Source organism: Crinia signifera, chromosome 1 (genome assembly GCF_055691185.1).
Source record: "Crinia signifera chromosome 1, ASM5569118v1, whole genome shotgun sequence".
In the NCBI taxonomy this organism is placed as follows: domain Eukaryota; kingdom Metazoa; phylum Chordata; class Amphibia; order Anura; family Myobatrachidae; genus Crinia; species Crinia signifera.
The window spans coordinates 466,782,315-466,810,263 of record NC_139217.1 but is presented as its reverse complement, the minus strand read 5'-3'; the positions used below and the strand labels follow the sequence as shown (position 1 = coordinate 466,810,263).

Here is a 27,949-nt window from a genome sequence, read left to right as displayed (position 1 = left end):
AAATTATGGTACATAAGTGCTGCTTATCTACATGCTCGTTGCTAGGGGTTCCATACTCGTTGCAAGGGGCTCCATGCTTATTGCCATGTGGGATTACATGCTTGTTGTCATTTAGTATTACATGCTCGTCGCCATGTGGGGTTCCATGCTAGTTGCCATGTGGGGCTCCATACTCGTTGCCATGTGGGGTTCCATACTCGTTGCCATGTGGGGTTCCATACTCGTTGCCATGTGGGGCTCCATGTAGGGTGGCCAATCCCGGGATCGGCGGGATCCTGGGATTTGGCCTCAAAAAGTCTGGGATTTCGGAGTATCCAATCCCGGGATTTCGGGATTAGACTGCACATGCGCAGTCTAATGCCGGGCAGCGTCTGAGCACTCGCACAGACGCTGCCCGGCTCCCGAATCCTGACCCCTGCGTGCGGCCTGCGTAGCGTGACAGTAGAGGTCACGCTGCGCAGCCTTCTCCTGTGCCTGCCCCCTTCCAGTCTCCTCTGCGCGCCCGCCCTCCTCTGCCCGCCCGTCTCCTTTCCGGCCTGCCCTGCCTCTTCGTTCTCCGGCCTGCCTGCTAAGAAGGATCCCGTGATTGAAAAAATGCCCCGGGATTGGCATCCTTAGTTCCATGCTCGTTGCCATGTGTGACTTTTTTTTTTTTGGCCCGCCGGGTCACCCGTTGAGCTGTCGCCAGGAAGATCTGAATACAGCCGCTGCTGGGAAGAAAGCATTGACAGCCGGACAGAGAGCAGCGAGCTGCCCAGCTGTATTCAGATCACTGCACTGCAGCAGGTTTTGGCTATTTGAAATCTTGAATCCAAAGTTCAAATAGGGAAGCCACTCCAAGGGGGTGATTCAGCCTGGGTCGCAAAAGCAAACTCATTCTTTAATGGACAAAACCATGTGCACTGGCAGTTGGTGTGGTTACAGTATTTGAATTTCACTATTTGTCTTCTGAGTGCTGAACACTCTGTTTAAGATCACACATTCCAGCCCCATCATTTGCACAAAAATAGATATACCCATTTCTGTCTTTATCACCTCCCCATAGATCATCCCCATAGAACCGCCCCTTACTTACTACATTGCTTCCAGTTCCGGCTGTTATTACAGTTGATGGTATTGGCGCTGTACAATGCATGCGGACAGATGTATACAGATGTACATACAGAACATTTCCCACCTTTACTTTATGTTCTTATATTTGCGGTGTATTTAATGAGTGTAAATGTCTCTACAGTGCGTCACGTCATTTGTCACCGTACTGTCTCTGCTGTTGGTAATTATTTCCCTTCCATTGTCCTTGATAAAATATTCTCAAGGGGACGGAATCATTAAACATACAGTATGACAATATTTTGATGGCTTATCAGATGTAAAAGAGAGAAAAGACGATCTCACATTTACATCTCTACAGCAAATGATAGGTTTCCAGTTATCAGCATTCAGGCGGCACCGGTGGAAAATAGGAGAGTAGGAAACGGCATAATTACAGCAATTCCCAACCTTGAGAAAATATAGGAAATGATATAAATGTGCAAAAGTAATATTAGCAAAAATTGTAAGAACATGCAAATGATCAAATGATTGGTTGCCATAATTATGTTCAATTGGTTATTTATTGTATCACAATAAACAATAACATTCCATATTAAACAATAATATACAACAAAAAACAGCAACATTCAACAATAAACAAAAACATACCACAATAAACACTAACCTTCCACATTAAACAATAATATACCACAATAAAAAGTAAAGTACCACAATAAACAATAACATTCCTCAATAAACAATAACATTCCTCAATAAACAATAACATTCCATATTAAACAATAATATACAACAAAAAACAGCAACATTCAACAATAAACAAAAACATACCACAATAAACACTAACCTTCCACATTAAACAATAATATACCACAATAAAAAGTAAAGTACCACAATAAACAATAACATTCCTCAATAAACAATAACATTCCTCAATAAACAATAACATTCCACAATAAACAATAACATACTACATTAAACAGTAATATACCACAAAAACACTAGCCTACCACAATAAACGCTAATGCCCCTTTCCCACTGCAGCTAAAAAACTGTAAATTGCCGATTTTCAGCGCAATTTACAGTTTTAAGGCAGCAGAGGGAAAGTGCCAGAGTTGAAATACCGACTTAATGGTATTTCAACCCGTTTTTAAAGCAGAGTCCTACACGTTAAAATAACGTTTAAGAGGCAGTGGGAATGTCTCTTAAACGTTATTTAGCCTCCAGGCAGTCCCAGTGCCTGATGAGACCTAGTAGTTCTCACTTTGTGCATGTGTAATGAGTGCACGTGCATAATAAAGAGCCGCTCATTACATATGCGCATATGTAATGAGTGGCTCATTAGATTGCACATGCACTCATTACATATGCGCAAAGTGAGAACTACTAGTTCTCATCAGGCACTGGGACTGCCTGTAACCTGCATGGACCCTGCATGGACACCTGCTGCCTCCCCACTGCCCTGCATCCCGTGCAGGTAAGTACAAGGGGAGGGGAGGTGGGGGCACAGGGCAGGTACGGGGGGTTAGGCACTCTTTAGGCACTCTTTACACTTGGGGGGGGGGGGGAGAGATTAGGCACAATCTTTACACTTGGGGGGGGGGGGGGGTTAGGCACTCTACATTTTACACGGTTCACTGCAATGGGAATGGTACTTAAATGGTATTTAAAATGGTAATCTGCTGCAGTGGGAATGCTAATACCGTTTTAAATACCATTTAAGATTACCGCTACTTTAAACTGGTCTGCAGTGGGAAAGCAGCATAACATTCCACAATAAAAATAACATTCCACATTCAACAACAACATACCACAGGGAATGGACGTCCATTTTACTTCACCTTGTCATCGCTGCTGTCAACATAATAGGGCAGATAGTAGCAGAGACTGTGTATGTTCTGTCCCTCAACCTCCCGACTGACCGCAGCATGTTCTCCCATTGCTGAAAACAGGTCCCATGTCAGAGATCACAGGTTAGGCGTTTTACACTTCATCCCAAAATGGATCCCATCTGTGGGGGGTGCATTTCCACTGAGGCTCAACCAATACCAACACAGCAATAATCAGTGTTTCAGGTGGGTTAAGTTTGAGAAGATCCAGATGGGTAGATTTACAGAAAAATACTTAATCAAATAACTTAGAGATATATGAATGTATTGAATACTTAGCAAAGGTTTTTAAATCAACAAATGTTCAATACAACAATTATATAAGCAAGATTAGGAGCCCCGCCATCTGCATCAGGAGTTCTATTCAGATCTTCCTGGCACTTGTGCAGTCAGCATTTTCTTCCAGGCAATGAAGCTATCTTAACACTGACAGAGTCCAGCTTATATATAGGTTGCAGAACTCCTTACTAAGCTATTGCATTGTTCCAAAGTCCAAGTTGTAATATAATATAAATGGAAAAAATAGTAGGGGGCACTGTTGCCTCAATTTTTAATGTTCAAAATAACATCTAAATACAATGTATAATATGGATTATATAGATTATATAGATTTATGACGCAATGTGAACAATATTGTCCCAGGACTAAAAAACAAGGACTAAAAAAATAACTATATATATATATATATATATATATATATATATATATATATATATATATATTCTGGCTCATTTGTTTTACAGCTCAGAGGCCGCAGGATCATGAGGAAGGAGCGTGGCTCCATAACTATGCATAAGTTATCCAGAGATACAGTATGCAGAGCTTTGTGCAAAGTATTGACTGTTATCCATTGTATTTCCTGATTGGACAGTTCCCTTTGTCATTTGGAAACTTATTCCCTTTGCAACTTGGAATTCATTACCCATGTCTATATATTGGGATTCTTTTTTTTTGTTTTCTGTGTCAGTTGCAGTGTGAAACACAAGAGGGTAGTCTTTGTACGTGGTCATGTGCATGTAGACTGACTTGACTTTAAGGAGAAGTGCCGGATTTATTCTATAGTGTGTGTGTATATATATATGGGAAGTGAAGGGCAGGGGCGGGAGTAAGGGAAGGCCCAGCATTGGGCGTTCCCTTATGAACACTGGTGTGGTGATGCTTGCTCCGGGCGGGGGGCTGACTTCACACAACAACAGCGCCCGCCCCAAATTCGGTGGATAGCATCCGGAATAAAAGTCTAGACTGACTTTTATTACCGACGGGGAGAACAATCATTTGGGGGTGTGCGACCTGTTCAGCCACATGCCAGGGGATGTGTTAGCATGTGGATTCGTGCTGCGGGGGGCGGACATTGCAGCAGGCGGTGTTTATATGCAGCCTAGCGACCAGGTCTGAATTATGTCCTATATTGTCGTCACTCTTGATCATGCAGTTCTCCACTTATTGTTATAGGAAGGACATTAATAATGACAGCTCACTTGGCCAGGACACTGAGGAGCGCCAGTCTGTCCGTGTATCGTGCCCTCCTCTGTCCTGGATAACGTCCATGAGCACGTCCCCTCCGTCAGAAGCTTGGATGGAGACAACACTGAGGACTCCATGGCATCTGCAGGCTTCCTGGGCTGAGATCCCAGCGGTTATGTTGACACCTTGTCTCAGCTGTAGCATAAGTGACAGTGACTTTCCCTAAATGAATTACTAGTAATAAATAGTTTTTACCTTTTGTAGATCATTGATTTCATATTAACGTTCTGTTTGCTAATGGATGTATTCTGTAATAACTGCTTTATTGCACAGATTCTGCAAATGTCACCGAACAGTCTCTGTATAAAGTGTCCCAGCTTCTCCTTGTTCTCTGCAGCATCCGTACCATCAGCAGCCCCAGCCCCTGTCTCCTGCGTTCCTCATGTTATTCTCTGTGTCTTGTGGTTGTCTGACATTAACGATTGTTTGGCTCCAGTCTGTCACGTCCTTTAATTATACCAAGATGTATGTTATTCTTTTCCTTATTAATCTTCTCTCCCCAATAACACTCTCCCCTAATACTCTTTATTCTCCTCTTAGACCAGGCCTGGCCAATCTATCGTTTCCCACGTTGTGTAACTACAATTCCCAGCATGTCTTGCCACATTTTTGCTATTAGTGAATGCTCAAACTATGGTAGGGAATGCTGAGATAACCGGAGAGTCACAGGCCTATCTAATAGTGGGTTCGCACAGTGCGATTTTGCTTGCGATTCGATTGAGATCAAATCGGAATCGAATGGTACGCAAAATGCATTCGATTTGACTATGAAGTACAGATCTGTACTATATAGTCTTGCCTGACAGGACTATTTTTCGATTCGATTTACACTACATGCGAGATGCACATTGGGATTGAATCTACATAGAATGTAGAAAAACCATTCGATGCCCATTCGATTTTCTATTCGATTTTACTTCTATAAGCAAAATCGAAGAGAAAAATAGTGCATATCTCACCGTGTGTACCCTCTATTAGACTACTTTATAGAGGGTACACACGGTAACATATGCACTATTTTTCTATTCGATTTTGCTTATAGAGGTAAAATTGAATAGAAAATTGAATGGGCATCGAATGGTTTTTCTACATTCCATGCATTTTCGATCCCAATGCACGCTCCTGTGTAGTGTAAATCAAATAGAAAAATAGTCCTGTCAGCCAAGACTATATAGTACTATATAGTCAAATCGAATGCATTTTTTCTTACCAATTCGATCCCGACCCCAATCGAATTGTGATAGCCACGGTCTCATTACGCTACAATGCACAGATTTACGCTACAGTACAGGGCCGGCGCTACCCACTCAGCAGCTCCTGCAAAGCAGGGAGGCGCCATGCTGAAAAGGCGCTGTCTCCCTCCCTGCTTTGCTAAAGCTGCCTCAGCCCTCACCGTCACTGCCTTCTGAACGCCGCCCGCAGCGCCTGTCTGACAGCGGGCGGCAGTATAAAAAACTTTTCCCTGCACCGCGCACACACTGTCCTCCTCCTGCGACCTGCCCCTCTTCCTCCCGGACACTTGCGCTGAGGCATGTAGCGCTGCCTGTGAATGCCTGGATGACATGTGATGTCCAGATCCGCCCCCTACCCATTGCTCCCTGCGTCTGTCAGCTGTCAAACAAATGACGAACAGGCAGCAGCGCCGCCCTTTTTAATAATTGTAGATTTTTTTAATATTAATTTAGACACTTTTTAAATAATGAGCTGGGTTATGTGCCTAAAGGTGGCCATACACGCTGCAATAGCAGAGTGCGATGCGATATGCGCTCCTGCGGGCATCACACAGACCAAAAAGTATGTGCTGCACACACTTTTTGTACTGCTTTCGGATCACATCGCACACACATTGCATGCATGCCATGCGATGCGATCAGCGTGTATGGGAACCTTTAGTGCCTGCAACATTTTGCGGACACAGCACTGAGATGGTGTATGCATACATGTACATGCACCCGAGATCCTCCATAGGATCGCATGTTGCATACACTCCCACAATCAGGCTGCAGCTTGTTGCAATGGCAATGTGAAAGGGTGCAAAATTTATGGTTTGAAGGAGGGCGCCGCACACCCTAGCACCGGCCCTGCTACAGTATAAAATGACATACAGTACAAGCAGGCTGCGGGAGCTCACATCTAGGGAGCTGATGACCATATATACCAGGGCTGGGCAATTGCGTCCCTCCAGATGTTGATGAACTACACATCCCAGCATGCATTGCATCAGTTTCAGCATGGCCACATAGCAAAACTAATTCAAAGCATCCTGGGATGTGTAGTTCATCAACATCTGGAGGGCCGCAATTGCCCAGCCCTGATATATACAATACTGTAGGTTATATTAATTTCTTTACAGAGGTTATGTGCCCATGTCTCAGATTATACGCACACTCCAGTTGCCGTAACCAGAATTATCTATCAGCAGCAATGCCTAGGTCACTGGTAATGGTTCCGGATGATACTGTAGCTCTGCGGCAGGCATTCCCAACCACGGTCCTCAAGGAACACTATGGATATCACTAAAACCTGGACCGTTAGTGTGCGTTGAGGACCATGGTAATGAATGCCTGATCTACACAGCAGACCTATCCATCCGAACCCATTTGTAAAATGTTACCATCAGACATTCTGGATTTTCAGAATCTAAAAGTTAAATACAGTAAAGCAGAGATAGCCAGGTGGGTCCTCAAGATCAACCAACATTCCATGTTTTCTAGGCCACCTGTGGATCTGTACAGTGTGGTAGTTAGGAATGAAAGCAGCACATGCTTGAAAATGTGACCTGTGCACCAGCTAGGTGATCTGGGAAATGTTACAGTTGGTAATGGCTACAGCTGTGCACCACCTAGATGGTCTGGGAAATGTGAAAGTTCGTAATGACTGCACCTTTGCACCAGCTATGGGGTCTGGAAAATGTGACAGTAATGACTGTACCTGTGCACCAGCTAGGGGGTCTCAGAAATGTTAGTTAGTAATGACTACACCTGTGCACCAGCTAGGGAGTCTGGGACATGTGACAGTTAGTAATGACTGCACCTGTGCACCAGCTGGGTGGTCTGGGAAATGTTACAGTTAGTAATGAATACAGCTGTGCACCACCTAGGTGGTTTAGGAAATGTGACAGTTTGTAATGACTGCACCAGTGCACCAGCTAGGGGGTCTGGGAAATGTTACAGTTGGTAATGAGTACAGCTGTGCACCACCTAGGTGGTCTGGAAAATGTGACAGTTAGTAATGCCTACATCTGGCACAGCTAGGTTCGTAATGACTGCACCTGTGCACCAGCTAGGTGGTCTGTAAAAACAGACAGTAATGACTGCACCTGTGCACCAGCTTGGGGGTCTTGGAAATGTGACAGTTAGTAATAACTACAGCTGTGCCCCATCTAGGTGATCTGGGAAATGTGGCAGTTAGTAATGACTACAGCTGTGCACCAGGAAGGTGATATGGGACATGTGACAGTTAGTAATGACTGCACCTGTGCACCAGCTAGGGGGTCTCAGAAATGTTACAGTTAGTAATGACTACAGCTGTGCACCAGCTAGGGAGTCTGGGACATGTGACAGTTAGTAATGACTACAGCTGTGCACCAGCTAGGTGGTCTGGGAAATGTGACAGTTTGTAATGACTGCACCAGTGCACCAGCTAGGGGGTCTGGGAAATGTTACAGTTGGTAATGACTACAGCTGTGCACCAGGAAGGTGATATGGGACGTGTGACAGTTAGTAATGACTGCACCTGTGCACCAGCTAGGGAGTCTGGGACATGTGACAGTTAGTAATGACTACAGCTGTGCACCAGCTAGGTGGTCTGGCAAATGTTACAGTTATTAATGAATACAGCTGTGCACCACCTAGGTGGTTTGGGAAATGTGACAGTTCGTAATGACTGCACCTCTGCACCAGCTAGGGGGTCTGGGAAATGTTACAGTTGGTAATGACTACAGCTGTGCACCAGGAAGGTGATATGGGACGTGTGACAGTTAGTAATGACTGCACCTGTGCACCAGCTAGGTGATCTGGAAAACATTGTCTGTTCTTCGATCTCCAGGACCAGTTTGGCCACCCCTGCAGTAAAGGTATCTGTCCTGTGACAAATGCAACGTAAGAAGAATCAGCTGGCACAATGTACAGTGAAGGTTACAATATCTACATTTATTTTAACAAAAACAATAACCAAGAGAATATTTATCTGAGGTAATGACTTTTCGGTACATTGAATGTGATTTCTGGTGCATTCGGCAATACAGCATTGTCTAAGTAATTTACTCTTGACTCTAGAAATAATACACTGGTATTATCAGATTAGTCTGTGAGAGATGGGACCAGAGTGAGGAGATCAAATGATTGTATTAATGTAACAGTGGTGGGCGGCTCAGTGTTCCGTCTCCAGCCTCACGTTGTGTAGGGGAATATGATTTATGTAATGTGCCGGAATTATTCATGGTGGCCTCCTAGGTGAGGCTGTAATTGAGATTTTATACCTGTTGCTCGACTCCGTTACTGTTTGTTCCTAAACCTTAAATTGCCATATAATATAAGTACATGTATATTTTAGGTATCAATAATAACTGTTGCCACCGCAGTCACTTTCAGGTGCTGCTCAGGTAAAGAAGAATTTCCTATGAGTATGTCTTATACCCCTTTTACACCGCCGCAAAACCCAGGGTCTTCGGCGGGTCAGACCCGGGTCAGTGGCGGTGCAAATGGGACACGCCGTCTCCCTTTACACAGGACTTCTACCCAGGTCCTGACCTGGGAAGAACATGGCTAAGACCTGGGTAGAGGGCGGTGTAAATGGGTATGCCGGGTCATCAATGGGGAAGTACAACCTGCTTACCGCAGCGTGGGCGGGGGGCACAGATAGCCCGCGCTGCTGTCTGCTATACTCTGCAGACAGCAGCGGCGGCAGTATGAAGCTGGGTCCAAAATCCTGGGTGTGACCAGGCGTTTTGGTATAAAAGAGGTATTATATAACGTGTCTTTAGGGGAGATATTTAGGTCTATTCTTGAAGCAGTAAATAGTGGAGAAGGGAGTCAATGGAGTAGGTTGCCCATGGCAACCAATCAGCTGAAATATAAGGACCCTGTTCAGTTTGGCTCGGTAAGCTGAGAACATCGGAGCTTACCAAGCGCCTGAGACGTTGCCCGCTGCCCACCCGCCCCCCAGCCCGCCTGCCAATTCCCCTCGGTACCATGTGAGGGGATGTGTAATGAAAACACAACCCCTCGTATGCCTCCGCTGCTTGAGAAATCATTCAATGGTCGCCAACTTTTATTTTGTGAGCCTGGACAAAGACAGGGCGGCCTGCCGCCACCCGCCCCTGGTCCTACTCGCTGCTCACCTACAGCTCGGCGACTATGCTAGTCGCCAAAGCCATTAGCAAAGTGGGGCTACACATGCGCCTAACAGACCGCGCGCACGAGCAGTCCCCCGAGCATCGGTACAGGGCTGAATTTGCCCTGTTCCGAATGAATCAGAATGAGGGCCATAGTTTTACAGAATGCACTTGAGAAAAGCACTTGCTTCAAAGCTTATTGGTTGCCACGGGCAACTTCTCCACTGTCTCGCTTCTCCAATCTTTTCACTGCTTCCTGAATAACCCCCATGATAATTCATCTTTTTACACTGAAATGCTGTGAACATTTGGATTCTCTTACGTCCGCTGGATCGGAATTGTCGTTTTTTTTGTTTTTCTTTAACCCTTCGGATGCGTATGAAGACCGAAGAGGTTTCATATGGATTTGTACCCTACAAGAGGACCGAACGGCTACGGGGGATCCTAGGTACAGTAATTATGTACAGTATGAGAGTTTGTGTGTGAGTGTGTGTGTGTGTGCGCGTGACTGAGGGGGTTATTCTGGTTGAATTCGCAGCCTTGCAAGTCTACCAAACCCCGCCCATCCGCTAATGTCAGCTACCCGCCCCCCACACCAGTGTCACTACCTCATTACCATGAGAACGCTCAGCGTTCCCATATGGTAATGTGGCAGCCCGGCGCCCCCCGCCCTTCTCCGCCCCCCGCACGCCGTCATGAAAGTTTGCCGTGGGTGCACTCACCCTTCGTCTGCACATGTGCTGAAACGCGCCTGCGCAGATGCGCAGCATCGGTCCTCTGAACGAATGCACGGAGGACCAAGCGAATGTGAATAACCCCCTGAGGTATTTTAGTCTGTATGGTTTGAGTGTACTGTCTTTATTGTAAAATTTGTTTTACTGAGACAACTACATGTACCAGCAGGTCCTTTAATGCCACAAATGCTGATATTTGTTGTTCTCCAATTACCAGAACGCAAGATAGGCTTGATGGGACCTGTAGTTCCACAAGTAAAACAATATTAATTATTTTTTACACTGAAATACTATGAACTCGCCATCCACAGGTCAGTGGTGATGGGTATAGCACCGACCATCGACCCTGGCCCTTGGGTGCCATGAAGGGGGGACACCTTTATTGGGGGGTCCCCACTTGCCCAGTGAACACTGGCCGGAGCTGACTAGTTAGGGGGACATTGGTACGGCCGCAGGGCCCAGTATAAATGTGTCCCCTGGCTTTGGCATTACCTCTCTGGCTGATGGAGCCATGTGCTGGATATAAAAATATGGGGGACCCCTATGTCCTTTTACCCCCATACATTTGGAACCAGGACAGGTCCAAGAGCCCCTGACCCTACACAATGTTAACCCTATATTTTTACAACTAGTACACACAGGCACACACACACACAGGCACACACACAGGTACACACACACACACACACACACACACACACAAGCACACACACACCTTTTTCATACCTCCCAACTTTGAGGAGGGAGTAGGAGGGACACTGGTGCACACCTGGAATTTTTGGGGGGATGGCCTAGTGGAAAGGGGGCAGGAAAGGCGCTCTCCCTGCTCTGCTGACCCTGCTCCTTTGAGCTGCTGCTAACACGCCTGTCAAAATGCATGAGAGTGCAGTGCAGGCAGCAGCTTGCAGGGCGGCTTTTCCCCTCTATCAAGGCCATTGCCATTCACGGCTTCACGTTCTACTCCGCTCCCCGCATACAAGGACCGCAACGTACAGGAGGAGGCATACCTAGCAACTAAAGATGTAGTAGTCCAGCTGTGTCTACATCTGCTCCAATCCCAGCCAGGTCACACATGGTCCCAACTGCCATCATCCATTCCTCCCCGTGCCGCATCTGACTATCTTCCCCTACACGCTGGCTGTACATGTCTGCTCCCTCCACCCCACCCCGTGTGCCTGTAGCTGTCATTTCATCACTCTCTCTCCCCCTCTTTCGTTTTCCCATTTCATACCCAATTTGTGCACCTGTTTTGATCGATCTTATCCTTGTTTGCATCTGCTACTACCCATGCGTGCCACTCCCTTTGGCCATGCGTGTCTCCCCTCATCCATGTGTGCCTCTGGAGGGATCTATGGGCTGTTAATGGGAAAGTGCTTTTCCCTTGGGCCCCAAGATAAAATTTGCCAGTCAGTTCCTGCGCCAAAGAGTACTGAGCTTGGATCGCTCCCCTGCTCCTGCTTGCATGTATTGCTGTGGCCAATGGGAGGGGGCATGGCCAATGGGAGGAGGCGTGGCCAATGGGAGGGGGCACGTCCACTCCCATGTATTAGAAAAACACACATTTAAATAAATTTTGCAGGTGGTGCGGGCTGTATAGACAGGCCTGCCACTGCAGCTGCCTCTCTGCGTGTGCTGAGTGGGGGAGAGAGGTCATGCTGCTGCGTCAGCCTGTCCTCTCTACTCCCACTGACCGGTCTCTGCATCAGGGGAGGGGGAGCGAGACCCGGGCCCCTCCATCAGATCCAGGACTGTGAAAAAAGTACCCGCCCCCCCACCTTCTTCTCGACAGCACTGCCTGCAAATGTATAGCGATTAGTGATCCAGAGGAGTCTTCTGTTTTTGTCTTGGCAGCGGTTTCATCCTTGCTGTCCACTATGAATTCTGATATTAGCGATCCACCCCGAATTAGCCCCATTAACCCATTTCACTATCAGCCCGCCTGCGGGAGCTGCAATGAGGCAGAGAAATCTCTTAGAGTACCTGACCTGTACCTGCCTGCCGCTTTGATCCCAAGCTCCGCCTCCCTGCGCATACAATGTTGTACATTATACCCCTTTCACATCGCACTTTTAAAACGGTATATTGCCGTTTTTTTCTCTTTTTAAAACGTTTAAGCCTGCACTGTGAATGCACCACAGCCGATTTACCGTTTAAAGTTAACTGGCATTTCGAACCGTGTAAAAAGTCCTACACGGTTCCTTGCCGTTTTTTGTGCAATGTGAATGTGTACAATGTGTCTGAAACGGTATTTCAGGCAAACAACACAAGCTACAGAGCAGTGATAGGCTGTCCCCTTCAATGTTGACACTCTGGCTTGAAACGTGTTCGGGATGAAACGGTTAGACTGCTATGTTGAATGAGACTTAACCGGTATTTAAAACGGTAATCTGCGGCAATGTTAAGGCTCTGACCCGTTTTAATTACCGTTTTAAAATACCGGTTTTTAAAACGTGTCGGCGATGTGAAAGTGGTATTACATAAAGAGAAGTATTTTATACAAATAGAACAGATATAGGTCCAACATAACTGCACCTCAATGTGTCTTTAAAACAATCCAAAAAGTATAACCAAGAGAATGCAAATTATCCAGCCCATCTCTATTGAAGACTTTCTGGTATATTGAATATATTTTCTGTACCCAATTTACAGCTGACTCTAGAGACTGAACTGTTGTTATAAGATCAATCTCCCATAGATGGGACCAGTGTGAGGAGATAAAATAATCGCATTAATAGAACAGTGGTGGACAGCGGAGTATACAGCCGCCATGCTGGAAAACACGGTTTATAAACTGTGCTAGCATTATTCATGGTGGCCTCCTAGGTGAGTCTGTAATTGAGGTTTGTACCTGTTGCTAGGCTCCGTTATTGTTTGTTCCTAAACCTTAAATTGCCATGTAAATGTGTTTTCAAGTACATGAATATTTTATACATCAATAATAACAATGTCATTTTCAGGAGCTGAGTTCACTGCTGCCACTATATCTATATATATTTCTATCTATCTATCTATCTATCTATCTATCTATCTATCTATCTATCTATCTATCTATCTATCTATCTATCTATCTATCTATCTATCTATGCAGGGGTGTCAAACTCAAATTCATCGGGGGCCGCATCAGCAGTTTGGTCACCCTCAAAGGGCCGGTTGTATCTTTAGGTCCCCCTGTATAATTATAATGCCATGACACCACAGGCTGCTCCCCCTGTATAATAATAATGCCATGACACCACAGACTGCTCCCCCTGTATAATAAAAGTAATGCCATGACACATAAATGATTATACAGGAGGAGCAGCCTGTGGTGTCATGGCATTATTATTATTATACACGGGGACACCTCAGGAAACAGCAGATATATATATTTTTTTTATTGTGAGTGTGATCCTCATCCTCACTTACTGTTTCTCCGTCTGTCCTGCAGCTGCTGCTGCGGCTTCCAGCTTTTCTTCACTGCTTGCTGCGGCCACACTGTCCCCGACTCCCGGTCCAGCTTCCCTGCCTGCTCCTACTTCTCTACAGACGCATGGGCGGGCGGCGTCATCGTCATGACGTCCCCACCCAGTGTCTGTCACTGCCGGGCATCAGAGGGAACAGGCGGCCGGGCCCTCCTCCACATAGCCGTGGAGGCCGGCGGCCATGTTTCTGTAGCCGCATACATATGTGCCTACAGGAACATGGCCGCAGACAGTGGAGGAACAGGTAAGGCAGACGTGGACGCGGCCCGCAGCACTCCTGTTTTAGACACACTGCCCCTGCGTGCGATCTCCTCGCGTGGGCCACATGACGAGATCTGGCGGGCCGGATTTGGCCCGCGGGCCTTGTGTTTGACACCCGTGATCTATGTGATAATTTTTTTTTAATAAATAGATATACAGGCAGGTTCGGATTGGGTCCCGAATCCGACCTGGGAGCCGGAGCTGGGACCGGGGTGGCGGCGGCGGTATGCAACAATGCACGCCCAGGGGGAGGTTTTGTACGGGCGGCGGACGGCTCACCTGCTGCAGTATCTTCTGCCTGGCGGAGGAGGAATGGGAGCTGGGAGCCTGGGAGGTGCTGTGCGCGCATGTGCAGCAGCCCTCCCACGGCCATTTTGGATTTGGGCAAAGTGCTGCGGCCCAGCCAGCCCAGGGGGGAGCGCGGCCGGCCCCTTTTTAATGAATTTTGGGCCAGCCCACCGGGAAATGGCCCGGTTTCCCGGAGGCCAATCCGCCCCTGTATACAGGCATTCAAATGAAGACTTTGATCTTTTATTTTATAAAGCAGGCCACAGCATACCAGATTATCTCCTTAGGCGAGCGTAGTTACAGGCAGCAGCATACAGGTACAGTATCACATCATATAACACACTCTTGCAAATGCTCCAGTGGTCCCTACAATAGCCCACACCCCGGCCTATCGCTTGGGCAGTTAATCCTTCATTAAGTGCATTTTGCCCTGGAAACCCTTATATCAGGAAATCACAGGTGCTGCTGATTACCCAACCTGGCTTCTGCTACTGCTTCAAAACCGGTCTGGATCCTTCACATTACTCTCATGTGGAGATATGCTGTCTCTACCACTCAAGGTCACTTGGACCAAATTACTCCTTGGATGTCACAACAGAAAGTGAAAGCAATTTTTGCAGGGACACTGATTTGTTTCAAACTTGCAGTATATGGAGAGAGGGAGATGTGAAGACAGAGATTGGAGGTAGGAGCAGATGGGGACTGGGGGGAGTGTTTGTGGGCTAAAAACTGTCACAGCTCGAAGTGAAGGTAGAATGCAGAAGCCGTCATGTTGACGGGCTTTTAGCTAGTAATGAGAATATATTATTCAAAAATGTCACTGTCAAAAATAGTTCAATTATTTTCTGAAAATGTCACGAGACCTCTAGTGTTTAAACCTACGCGTTTCGTCTCAAAGACACTTCCCCAGGGGTATTTCCTTGAAAATGCTTAATATAGAAATCACATTTAACCGTAGCCTTAGTCAGGCCAGTGGTTCCCTTGACAAATTCAAGGTCACAAATAGGAAGATATTCCACCTCAGATATGTGTCTAATTAACACGAAGATTGTTTTTGAACATGTGCATAATGACAGTTAGGAGCTGGTTGGATGCTACTTTATCTCTCTGCGCTGTGGGGGAAATTTACTAAGAAGGCCGCAAATAAAGCACATTTACAAAGCTGCCGTATTCTCCGGATTTATATTTTCCGATGGCGAAGCCATTCGTATTTGGCTGCCAAATTTATGTACCGGCAACTTAGCCTGACAGCAAGGTGACCCCATTGAGGGCTAAATTAACGGTTCCCCCATAGAAGCCCATGTTAAATTCATAACATGGGCTTCTATGGAGCCGCTCAGAGCCAATCAGGCACGGAGCACCCATAGTTTTTTTTAACACACCCGTGGATGCCCCCAGGGACCTGGCCCAGGCTGACCAGCCAGGGTTATCATGCTTTGGCCTGGGGACCTTACGAAAATAGTTTCCCCCGGCTGCATCATGGCACGGCTGGCTGTTAGATCCCGGTGGTGGTTTCCGAAATACTTTAGTGCCCCATATTTTTGAAACCAGGACTGGCCAAGAGCCTGGTGTTGGTTATAGAAATACAGGGGGACCCCATTTCATTTCCTCTCCTCTGTATTTCTGCAACCAGGACCGGCTCAATGAGCCTGGAGCTGGTTAGATTAGGGACTGATTTAAAAATTATTTATTTTTCTACTTTCTTTACAGAGAAGCATCGAACCAATCTGACTGATCCGTGCAGGCTTCAGCCATTAGTACTTTCGGTACTTGTTTCCTAGCACGGCCACACCGATTAAGATCGGGGTGATCGTGCTGAAAAAAATCGGGTCGATCGCATCGCATGCGATTTGGTCGCATGCGATGCGATCGACGCGACCGACCGATTTTTCACCCGATTTTTTCATTAAATCCAATGTAAATTGGGTCCCTGGGACCCAATTTTACATTGGATTGAATGAAAAAAATTCCCAACCCCCCCAAATTCAAGCGCGTAAACCCCACCCCACGATAGACGGCAACCCGAAGCGTGGCGAGCGCAGCGAGCCCGCGAGGGGCGGCGGTACGCGTCCTCCGACCTTTTCATGCCCTACTATCCACTAGGGCGTGGAGTGAGAATAGAATAGTGTGGCGAGCGCAGCGAGCCACCGAGCCCGAAGCGTGGCGAGCGCAGCGAGCCCCGCGAGGGGACGCGGATACCTTCACAGGTAAACGCGTCCCTTCGCGGGCTTCACAGCTGTCCGCGTCGCCACGGACACCTGTGAAGCCCGCGAAGGGACGCGTATAACTGTGAAGATATCCGCGTCCCCTCGCGGGGCTCGCTGCGCTCGCCACGCTTCGGGCTCGGTGGCTCGCTGCGCTCGCCACACTATTCTATTCTCACTCCACGCCCTAGTGGATAGTAGGGCATGAAAAGGTCGGAGGACGCGTACCGCCGCCCCTCGCGGGCTCGCTGCGCTCGCCACGCTTCGGGTTGGCGTGTATCGTGGGGCGACGACGGGGACATTTATAATGTGAAATGGGTCATATTGACCCATTTCACATTTTTTGACATTTTTACACCATTTCAATGTTAAAAAATTTTTTAACATTGAATCCTATGCAAAAATCGGGTGCATCGCGTCGCATCGCGTCGGGACCAATGTTAATGGTCCCGACCGACGCGATGCCCCCGATATTTTAACTTCCCGACAAGATTTCAATGTTAAAAATTTTTTTAACATTGAAGTCAATGGAAATATCGGGAGCATCGCGTCGGTCGCGTCGGGACCAATGTTAATGGTCCCGACCGACGCGATGCACCCGATTTTTGTTTCCTAGCCGGCAAAATGGACCTGATTTCAAAAGAAATCGGGTCCATCGGGGTAATCGTGTCCCTTAATTAAGGGACACGATTACTTAAGATTGTGGCCGTGCTAGGAAACAAGTACCGTACTTTCTGCTGAATTACTGGCTGATTTCAGCCCTTTCTTGGTTCTTATAGACAAGAAAATTTTATATTCTCTACCACCTAGATGGCAGAGAATATGTAGGGCGCTGATTGAGGTGAGTTGGTATTGCTGAGCTGCTCAACACCGGGGGATGGTAAGTCCCCTGTATATCAGAAACTGAAGAAAAAAAGAGATTGGTGGTGGAGCGCTGACTCTATAAAAATAGTTGACCAATTGGGTATTACAGTATTAATATTTAATATAACACATCAATAAGAAAACATGACAGTATGATCACAGATAAAAAAGAGTAAAAATTATTAAAAAATATATATAATTATATATAATTACTGTGACAATGTCCACCTCTACAAGAGCCTGGGTGTGAATGTAAATTATAGTCTCACTTGTTCCTAGTAGTGCCCTCTCATGGAATGATTTGCTGGATTAGCGGGTGTCCATATACCTGTTTGCAGCCTGATGTTGAAAAACTCCCCTCGTGAGGAAAGATGGCACACGTCTCACGGAATGGAGGGCTGCAAGATGTTATCAGGTGGTGGTGTCCCTTTTGAGAGTCCAGTACTTGGTGAAATTGGAGAGCTGGTCCAAGCGAGAGTTGAAATCACAATATTTGTAATCCACAGGTAGTGTAGAGGGTGTCCTTCTAACGCGTTTCGTCATCCACAGATGGCTTTGTCAAAGGCTTTTTTACTCTTTTTTATCTGTGATCATACTGTCATGTTTTCTTATTGATGTGTTATATTAAATATTAATACTGTAATACCCAATTGGTCAACTATCTTTCTTGGTTCTTATCTTATCTATCTGATCGCTCTTTCACTGTTCGCTTCTCTGTCAGTCGGAGTTCCGCAAGGCTCAGTCTTAGGTCCTCTGCTTTTCTCCATCTATTTGCAAACTAATCAGCTCTTTCGGATTTCAGTATCATTTATATGCAGATGATACTCAAATCTATCTATCAACCCCAGAGTTGTCACCAGTGGTTTTGGGCCAAGTTTCTGAATGTGTCTTTGCCATCTCAAACTCAATATTTCCAAAATGGAATTAATTATATTCCTATCAGCTAAGAACAGTTTCCATCCTGATATCTCCATAATTGTTGACAAGTCTACAATCTACCCTACCTCTAATTTATTCTCCCTCTATGGGTGTCGTGGACACCCATAGATGGAGAAAGTGTCAGGATTTCGACGGTCGGGATTCCGGCGTCTGGATTCCGACCACCGGAATTATGACTGCATCCGGGTCATCCCTGACTCTAAGCTGTCCTTTTTACCCCACATTCAATCTGTCCCCAAATCATGTTTCATGCATCTAAAAAACATATCCAAAATACGACCCTATCTCACACAAGACACTACTAAATCTCTTATCCATGCACTCATTATATCCTGCATTGGTTATTGCAATAGTCTCCTAACTGGTCTTCCCAAGAAGAGACTCTCACCACTACAATCCATTCTAAATGCTGCTGCTAGGCTGATCATCGTCTGCTGATCCGCTCTGCCAGTCCCTCCATTGGTTGCCTGTATCTTACCGTATTCAATATAAAATACTTCTCACATATAAAGCTATTAACCATACTGCACCAGCATATATCTCTTTACTTCTCACAAAATATCTCCCATCTCGACCACTCCGCTCTGCACAAGATCTGCGTCTCTCTTCTGCACAGATCACTAGCTCCCATTCACTATTACAGGACTTTCATCGGGCTGCTCCCACCCTATGGAATGCCCTTCCACGCACAATAAGACTCTCCACTAGCCTCCAAACTTTCAAGCGTTCCCTGAAAACTCACCTCTTCAGGCAAGCCTATCATATTTATATACCACACACATAACCCTCTGAGGCACTTATGGATTATATAGCTTCCCTTCTGGACCTACAAGCTATGGTATTACTGATGCCTGTCCTTGTGTTTCCCTCCTATATCCCTATAGATTGTAAGCTTGTAGCAGGGCCCTCCTACCTCCAAGTCTGACTGTTGTTACCCAGTTTGTAGTGTCTACTATTGTAAAGCGCAAGACACTGTAACGGAATCTGCTGCACTATATAAGACACTGTAATGGAATCTGCTGCGCTATATAAGATCCTGTAACAGAATCTGCTGCGCTATATAAGAAACTGTAACGGACACTGCTGCGCTATAAAAGAAAAGGTAACGGACACTGCTGCGCTATAAAAGAAAAGGTAACGGAATCTGCTGCACTATATAAGAAACTGTAAGGGAATCTGCTCCGCTATATAAGACACTGTTACGGAATCTGCTGCGCTATATAAGAAGCTGTAACAGAATCTGCTGCGCTATATAAGAAGCTGTAGCGGAATCTGCTGCGCTATATAAGACACTGTAACGGAATCTGCTGCGCTATATAAGACACTGTAACCGAATCTGCTGCGCTATATAAGACACTGTAACGGAATCTGCTGCGCTATATAAGACACTGTAACAGAATCTGCTGCGCTATATAAGACACTGTAACGGAATCTGCTGCGCTACATAAGACACTGTAACGGAATCTGCTGCGCTATATATGACTGTAACGGAATCTGCTGCGCTATATAAGACACTGTAACGGAATCTGCTGCGCTATATAAGACACTGTAATGGAATCTGCTGTGCTATATAAGAACCTGTAACGGAATCTGCTGCGCTATATAAGACACTGTAACGGAATCTGCTGCGCTATATAAGACACTGTAATGGAATCTGCTGCGCTATATAAGACACTGTAACGGAATCTGCTGCGCTATATAAGACACTGTAACGGAATATGCTGCGCTATATAAGACACTGTAACAGAATCTGCTGCGCTATATGACACTAACGGAATCTGCTGCGCTATCTAAGACGCTATAACGGAATCTGCTGCGCTATATAAGACACTGTAACGGAATATGTTGCGCTATATAAGACGCTGTAACGGAATCTGCTGAGCTATATAAGACACAGTAACGGAATCTGCTGCGCTATATCAGATACTGTAACGGAATCTGCCGCGCTATATAAGACACTGTAACGGAATCTGCTGCGCTATATAAGACACTGTAACGGAATCTGCTGCGCTATATAAGACACTGTAACGGAATCTGCTGCGCTATATAAGACACTGTAACGGAATCTGCTGCGCTATATAAGACACTGTAACGGAATCTGCTGCGCTATATAAGACACAGTAACGTTTGTAGCCTACCTGAGCAGACGTGCAGAGTGTGAGCTCCAGCCTTCCAGTGCAGTGAGAGTTCCGCCCCCAGCTTCCCCAGGCTTGGGGCACCTTTCCTGGGAAAAGCAAAAGGCAAGCACCCGGTGCGGGGTTGCCTGGAGCAAAAGAGCATAATGGTGAAGGGTGTCAGCAGGAGACCAGCAGCCCGCAAAGCTGGCCCTAAGACCCCCAGGACTGGTGCAGCTACAAGGTCCAGAAGATCTGACCCAGTACCTGAAATCATGGCTGCAGATGAGAACAGTGGCATGAAGGACCCCCCAGAAGATCCCGGAGGTACCCCTGCACCTAGCCTGGTGCGGGGAGAAGAGATGGGAGAACCTGCTGCGAAAGCATCCAGCGGTGGCAAAGAAACAACTGCCGTGGGGGGTACAAGTTTCATGCTGTTGAGTGAATCTTCTTTTGATGAAGATGAAGACAGGCACTTTGATTTGATGTGTCTGCAGGACTTGAGACGTGAAATAGTGTTTGTTAACCGTAAGCTGCAGAAAGCCAAGGAAAAACGCAATGCTATTTCCAAATGGGATCAGTGCACACTGGATAACATTGTCTCAAGACATTTAAAAAGTCTGAATAAGATAGAACGCCGTATACAGCTTAAAGAGATGGATGGCATCAGCTGTGAAAAATCTCCAGCACTGCATGAGTCAACTGCACACCAGGTGGTTAATCTTTCCCACGCTGTCAAGCTGTGCTCTGACCTAGATTCCAGCAGTGAGGGAACCAGGAAGAGACCTGCAGTGAAACCTGAGAACGTGGCAGCTACTATGCTAGAGGAATCTGACAAGGAAACACTGAACGGGACAGAGGCTGCAGGCAAGAAGCTAACTGTGGCTAAAACAGCGAGTGTGAAACCGGCAGTGATCGGAGGAGAGAGAGAGGTGCCGTCTGGGTCCATCACAACAGGAGCAGCAGTGAGTAAGACCAAGGCAGGGGATCCCCAGGACACTGTAAGTACTGATTATGTGATGAATGAGCCAGAGGAGGACAGTGCGTTCCTGGGGACCCCTGTGGTCTTCAAGGAACACCAGAGTAACTTACCAGACTGTCTTTCAGCCTCAGAATGTGAAGCAGTATTGGAAAAAGCGGCACTGATTTCTGATGTCTTAAAGTACAAAAAAGGAAAGGCTGTTAAAAATGTGATAGACAGTCAAGTTGCAGGGCCAAGTCATGCATGTGAAACTGAGAAAAAGAAAGTGTCTTTCTCAAGTAAAAGTAATAATGTGGTGATTTCTTGTGAACCTGTTATAACAGCAGAAGGTAATGTTGGGAAAAAGTCGACATGTGAAATGCTGACACAGGGTCAAAAAAGACTAAATGTGGACACTTTAAACAGTAATGAAATGGTTGTTTTTGAGACTGTTTTTGGGGCCATTGGTGCACCTGAAGGTGCAAGGGGTGCCTTAAAGCTAATTTCTAGTCAAATTAACAAACAGAAAAGTATTGAAAATGTTGCAAATGATGTGTCGACACCAATATCTTATGCAAAGGCAGTTTGTCAAAATGAAGGCATGAAAGAAAATGTCTTAAATCATTAAGGGCCTGTAAAGAGTTCTTATGGTAGGCGTCACTTGCTCCAATTTAAATGGATTGGCAAAACAGAAACCCCCTCGCAGTCAGACTTTTTAAATATGATTTTTTCTCTAAATTGCCATGCCGGTGATCTGTCGGCGTGTATACACCCCGACAGATCTCCCTTCTTTGATGTGAGTTTCTTATCCCCTTATAAGATGCACAAAGTGTTTGAAGAATGGGAGAGGAAAAAAGCAGAGGAAAAATATGAGGGTTTTATAGTGACGGCCACATCCTCCAGGCCTGAGTATGTGAGAATTAAGATCTTAGTCAGGAATGACTTAATTCCAGCCGAGGATATTGAATTTTGGTTAAACAGAAATTGCACAGTCAAGAGCAAACTCACTAAAATTGGGTATACGCTTGGAGTGTGGGGAGGTGCTTGGTCGGTCCTGGTAAAATTACATCAGATAGAGGGAAAGACCTTGCACCTACCATCGGCGGCGTATATTGGTAGAGATAGGATCCAAGTATTCTACCCTGGCCAGCCCCGCACGTGTTTCAAATGTGGCCAGATCGGTCATAATAGCAGTGAATGTGGGGAACAGAAATGTAACATGTGTAATGAAGTCGGCCATGCTTCAAACACGTGCAATAAGGTGAAATGCAACCTGTGTGGCCAGGTGGGACACCCATACAGCAGGTGCCCAAATTCTGCTAAGAATCCCACAAACAATCCACAGAGTAACGAAAATTATGCAAAAGCCATAATTAATAAAGACCAGCAAGTAGAGTGGGTGGCAGACTCAAAAGGAGAAGAGGAACCTTTTCAAATGGTAAAAAAAGGGAAAAAGTCCTGTAAAAAGGTGATAGAAACCAACCTAAATCTTTCAAACAGATTCCTAGCTTTCTCTGAGAGTGAGGATGAAGAGGAGTCTGGGATTGGTGAGGGTGATATAGTTAAACAAAAAGAAGGCCTAGTTTTCAAACCAAGTGGAAAAAAAAAAAAAAATTGAGAAAATAATTGACAAAATTAAAGACAGGCAAAGTGAACAGAGGGAGAAGGAGACCTCTAAGCATAGGAAAGGGGCAAGCAATATTAGTACCAATATCAGGGCCACAAAAGGTAAAGCTAATAAAAGAATAGCCCATGAAGAATCGGAAGTATCAGGTGAAGATGCCCTTAGGAAATCTAAACTTCAAAAGAGCAAAACTCCTGAGGCAAATATTCCAACTGAAAGCAACCCAGAAATAGATAAGGAAAGTAAACCGCCAGACATCAGCGTAAACCCAGATGGTTTGTCTGAAGGTATGGAAGTGGTCACGAATGACATGGGTGGAGGAGAGAGAATGGATGGTGATGGTAATGGTGAAATAAATAAGAGCTTATGTTAAATCCTTTACAAATTTATTTATGGATCCCCATCTCATTAAATGTGCCACTCTTAATGTGGCATCAATATCATCTGGTAGGGCCCAGCTTATGGCCTATGATTTTTTGAATGGCAAGGATTTTGACATACTTTTCCTTCAGGAGACCAGAACGAGAACCCTCGAGGTCCTGCATAGGGCTAAGAGGGAATGGACCAGGGGTCCCTCGTTTTGGTCTCTTGCGGCTGAGCCCTACAGTGGGGTGGCGGTTCTTTTTACCGACAAGGTAACCATAAATAGATTTGTAGAACTGGAGGTAGGAAGGTGTATAGTTTTGGACGTTAACCTTAGGGGACAGGACCTGAGGCTAATTAACATCTATGGCCCCCAATCACCTTGGGACAGGAAATGTCTTTTCGGGTTAATAAAACCTTTTCTGTTCACAGCTCAGCAGGTCATTTTTGGTGGTGACTTTAACACTGTCACCAGGCCAAAAGATAGAGGAGGGCCCAAAAATAATAAGACCCTGGGCTATGATGCAAATTTCTTAGTTAGCATGGTAGGACAGGCTGGTCTGGAGGATGTTCATGTCAAGCATTTCCCAGACCTCACGGGTTTCACTTATTTTTGTGGTAAGCGTAGGTCTAGAATAGATAGATTTTTTGTTAAAGGAGGTTCGAAAACTCTGCCCCCCAAGGTAGAGCCAGTAGAATTCTCTGACCACTGTTTTTTCTCTTTCTCCTTGAATGCTTCAGAGACCATCCAGAAAGGGAGGGGTCTATGGAGGTTGAATGCTGAACTCCTGAAGAATGAGGGCGTGATGCAGTCTCTCAGAGATCTCCTGATGGATCATGAATCGCTGTTGGAGGCAGGATGGAGTAGATCTGAGTGGTGGGAGGTTTTTAAAAAGAAAGTCCAGGGTTTCTTCAAGAGGCTGGTAAGGAAAAAGAACTTGATAAAAAAAAATACCTACTATGCTCTGAAAAGGGAATTAGATTTCCTGATCTCTGAGAATGGAGATGGTGGGGAAATCTCCAGAGTGAAGGCTCAGATGAAGGAATACCAATATAATCGGTTAGCTTCTTTGACCCTGGAGAGGGATTTCGGTACATACCACTCGCCGGATCCCTACCAGGATTGTAAGAGGAGGACTGAAGTTAAGGAAATCAGAGGTCTACATGACAATCAGGGTGTGCTTCAGGAGGGGAAAGAAGGCATCCTGAGAGTTGTGAAGGACTATTACTCTGACCTTCTGTCTGAGAAATCACTTATCGGAGAAAAGATGGAATCGTTTCTGAGGGAGACCCCAGGTCTGGTGAATCCAGGTACCTCTCTTGATTGTTTGTGCAACAGAATAAGTGTAGAAGAAGTGAGGGAAGCGATTGGTGGATTGTCACCAAAGAAGTCACCCGGACCTGATGGTCTAACATCGGAATTTTATAAAGAACTGTCTGATGTCATCGCTCCCCGTCTTACGGAGGTGTTTAATACCTGTTTGGAGAAAGGTGAACTGTCTCCTTCCATGAGACGGTCGGCGCTTATTCTGTTGTTCAAAGGTAAGGATCGTACTCGTATTGAGAATTGGCGCCCCATCGCCCTCCTCAATACAGATAGAAAGATTTTGGCAAAAGTATTTTTCAACAGAATAATAGAGTTCTCAAAAGCTCTTCTTTCATCTTCCCAGCATTGCACCGTGAAAGGGCGTAGCACCTTTAGTGCAGTCCTTGGTGTCCGGGAGGCCGTGGAGCGGTGTAGGGCTGGAAAGTTTGGAAAATATCTGCTGGCTTTGGACCAATCCAAGGCTTTTGACCGTGTCAACCATAAGTACCTCTGGGCTTTACTGGAAAGGTATGGCTTCCCGGGGAAGATGGTAGATTGGCTCAAAATTCTATATAGTAAGGCCGAGAGCTTCCCTCTTGTCAATGGTTGGGTAGGGCCCTCCTTTAGTGTGGACTCGGGAGTACGTCAGGGATGCCCCCTGAGCTCTCTTCTCTATGTTTTTGCGATCGATCCTCTGATAAGGAGGATTGAGAACAGCGCATTGGAGGGACTGCAGCTGGCTCCGGATTTCACGCTAAGGGTGACAGCCTATGCCGACGATGTCACCATAATTCTGTCATCTGTGGCAGAGGCGGGTGTCATTGACCAACTAGTCCAGAATTACTCTGTGACTTCCGGTTCAAAAGTGAACAAAGACAAGAGTGAAGTTTTCTGGATGGGGGAGGGAGGGAAGAAGTTTCCCCTCCCGGACACCTTCCCCGTGGCCAGTGATAGCATCAAAGTTTTAGGCATCCATTTCGACCATGGTGATTATGCCACAGCAAATTGGGAAAGGAAGCTGGAGGATGCGACCAAGAAAGTAAACCTATGGAAAAGTAAAAAATTTTCCCTGAGGGAAAGGGTGGACATATGCAAGACCTATTTGGTACCAATGTTCCTGTATGTCAGCTACGTCTGTTGTTTGCCACAATCGCTGTGGTCCAGACTATGTTCTCTGTTTTTCCACATGTTTTGGGGAAACAAGATGAACATGGTCAAGAGAGGTATTGTGTACAGATCGAGGGCAGAGGGAGGCCAAGATATGGTCAACCCTGTAGTCTTCTTCACAACAGCTTTTCTAAAGCTGAATATTGGTAGCATCTTTATGGAAGACCCCCCTCGATGGGTACAGGGTTTTCTGGAGTGGTGGAATCCCTTTTCCAGAGCGTGGATAGAGGGAGGCCGACTGAAAAAGCCCTGGACTGGCAGAGGATACCTTCCGATCTACGTGATTCTGGCCATTAGGATGATTACCAAGTGGGGTGTGGCAGTTGGAGATGTAAGGGACCTCTCGAGGAAGGAGTTGGGGAAGAGGGTCTTGCAAATCTACTTCCTGGCCCCGCTGGCTTTGAGAGATTGTCCAGGCACCGTCTGTTCAGCTGGGTTGAAGTTGCTCAATGACCGACGGATCCCTCTGAAGTTTAGAGACATTGCCTGGCTCTCGTTCCAAGGGAAGCTCTATGTTGGAGGGAACCTTAAGTTTAAAAGGACCAATGATCGTGGTTGTCCACGGGAGGAATGTCTTGGGGAGGAGGAGACTATAGATCACTTTTTTCTTAAGTGTCCCTTCAATGTTGAAGTTTATAGATCGGTGTCAATCTCACTGGGCATTCCTTGTCTTTCGGGGCTTAGTTACCCGGAATGGGCCTACGGTGCTTTCAAGAGATATGGGGATTTTGATTTGTGCACCATTTATATAGTTAGTTTAGTTGTTAGGTACCACACGTGGCATGCACGGTGTCATATTGGAATCAGGAAAAAGGTCCTTCCTCTTAGGATGGTGGTGGATCTTATCCTACAGGATGTAAAGGTGGTGATGGATAAGGAAAGGGAAAAGCTAGATGCTATCAGCTGGTCTCGCCTGTGGGGCCAGCTGAAACCTCCTTAGTAGGTGGCGTCTGGTGTAATCCCGGACCTTCTGGGAACTTTTCTTCTTTAAACACGTAGTGCATGTTTTCCTTCATTTTTTTTAAAGGAAAGGTTTATATACACATCCCTAGCATAAGTCTTATTTAATTTATGTTGGTGAATTGAATGTAAGGGGGGAGTGTTTGATTTAAATGAATGTCTTGTGGGCATGGGTTATATAAGTTTATGTTTCAAGGTGGTGGGTATCAAGGGTGTGGTGATGGTTGGGTGGTTAAATTGTTTTGCATGTTGATGGTTTCCTCGAGGCTTGAATGATGAATATATGGGGAGTATGGGGATGAATGATGGATAAAAGATGATGGATAAGTGATTCTCTTAGTAAAAAATGGGTTTCAAATTTTTTTCTTTAATGTTATAGTTTCATTTATAATTCTATATATATGTATATATATATATATATATATATATATATATATACATATATATATATATATATATATGTATATATATATATATATATATATATATATATAATGTTTTAGTTTATATGAGGCAGATTGCTATATGTTTTGTTCTTGTGCTATTTTGATTCTAGGTATATGTATTCATTACTTTCCTTATTTATTATGTATATACTGGTTTTTAAATTTTTGTACATATGGATGAAATCTTCAATAAAAGAAGCATCGACACTGTAACGGAATCTGCTGCGCTATATAAGACACTGTAACGGAATCTGCTGCGCTATATAAGACACTGTAACGGAATCTGCTGCGCTATATAAGACACTGTAACGGAATCTGCTGCGCTATATAAGACACTGTAACGGAATCTGCTGCGCTATATAAGACACAGTAACGGAATCTGCTGCGCTATATAAGAACCTGTAACGGAATCTGCTGCGCTACATAAGATGCTGTAACGGAATCTGCTGCGCTATATAA

The 27,949-nt window shown here is 45.6% G+C and overlaps 1 protein-coding gene across 1 annotated transcript in view; it reads left to right on the top strand.

Annotated features, from left to right (window-relative positions):
- Window positions 1-20,677: 20,677 nt before the first annotated feature.
- The window catches only part of LOC146023426 (uncharacterized), a 228,290-nt gene continuing 221,018 nt past the window's right edge, over window positions 20,678-27,949 (top strand). The window contains exon 1 of the mRNA XM_083155364.1: window positions 20,678-21,628. Within this exon, the coding sequence (XP_083011490.1) occupies window positions 20,831-21,628 (798 nt within the window). The 5' untranslated portion in view covers window positions 20,678-20,830. The remainder of the gene's footprint in view (window positions 21,629-27,949) is intronic.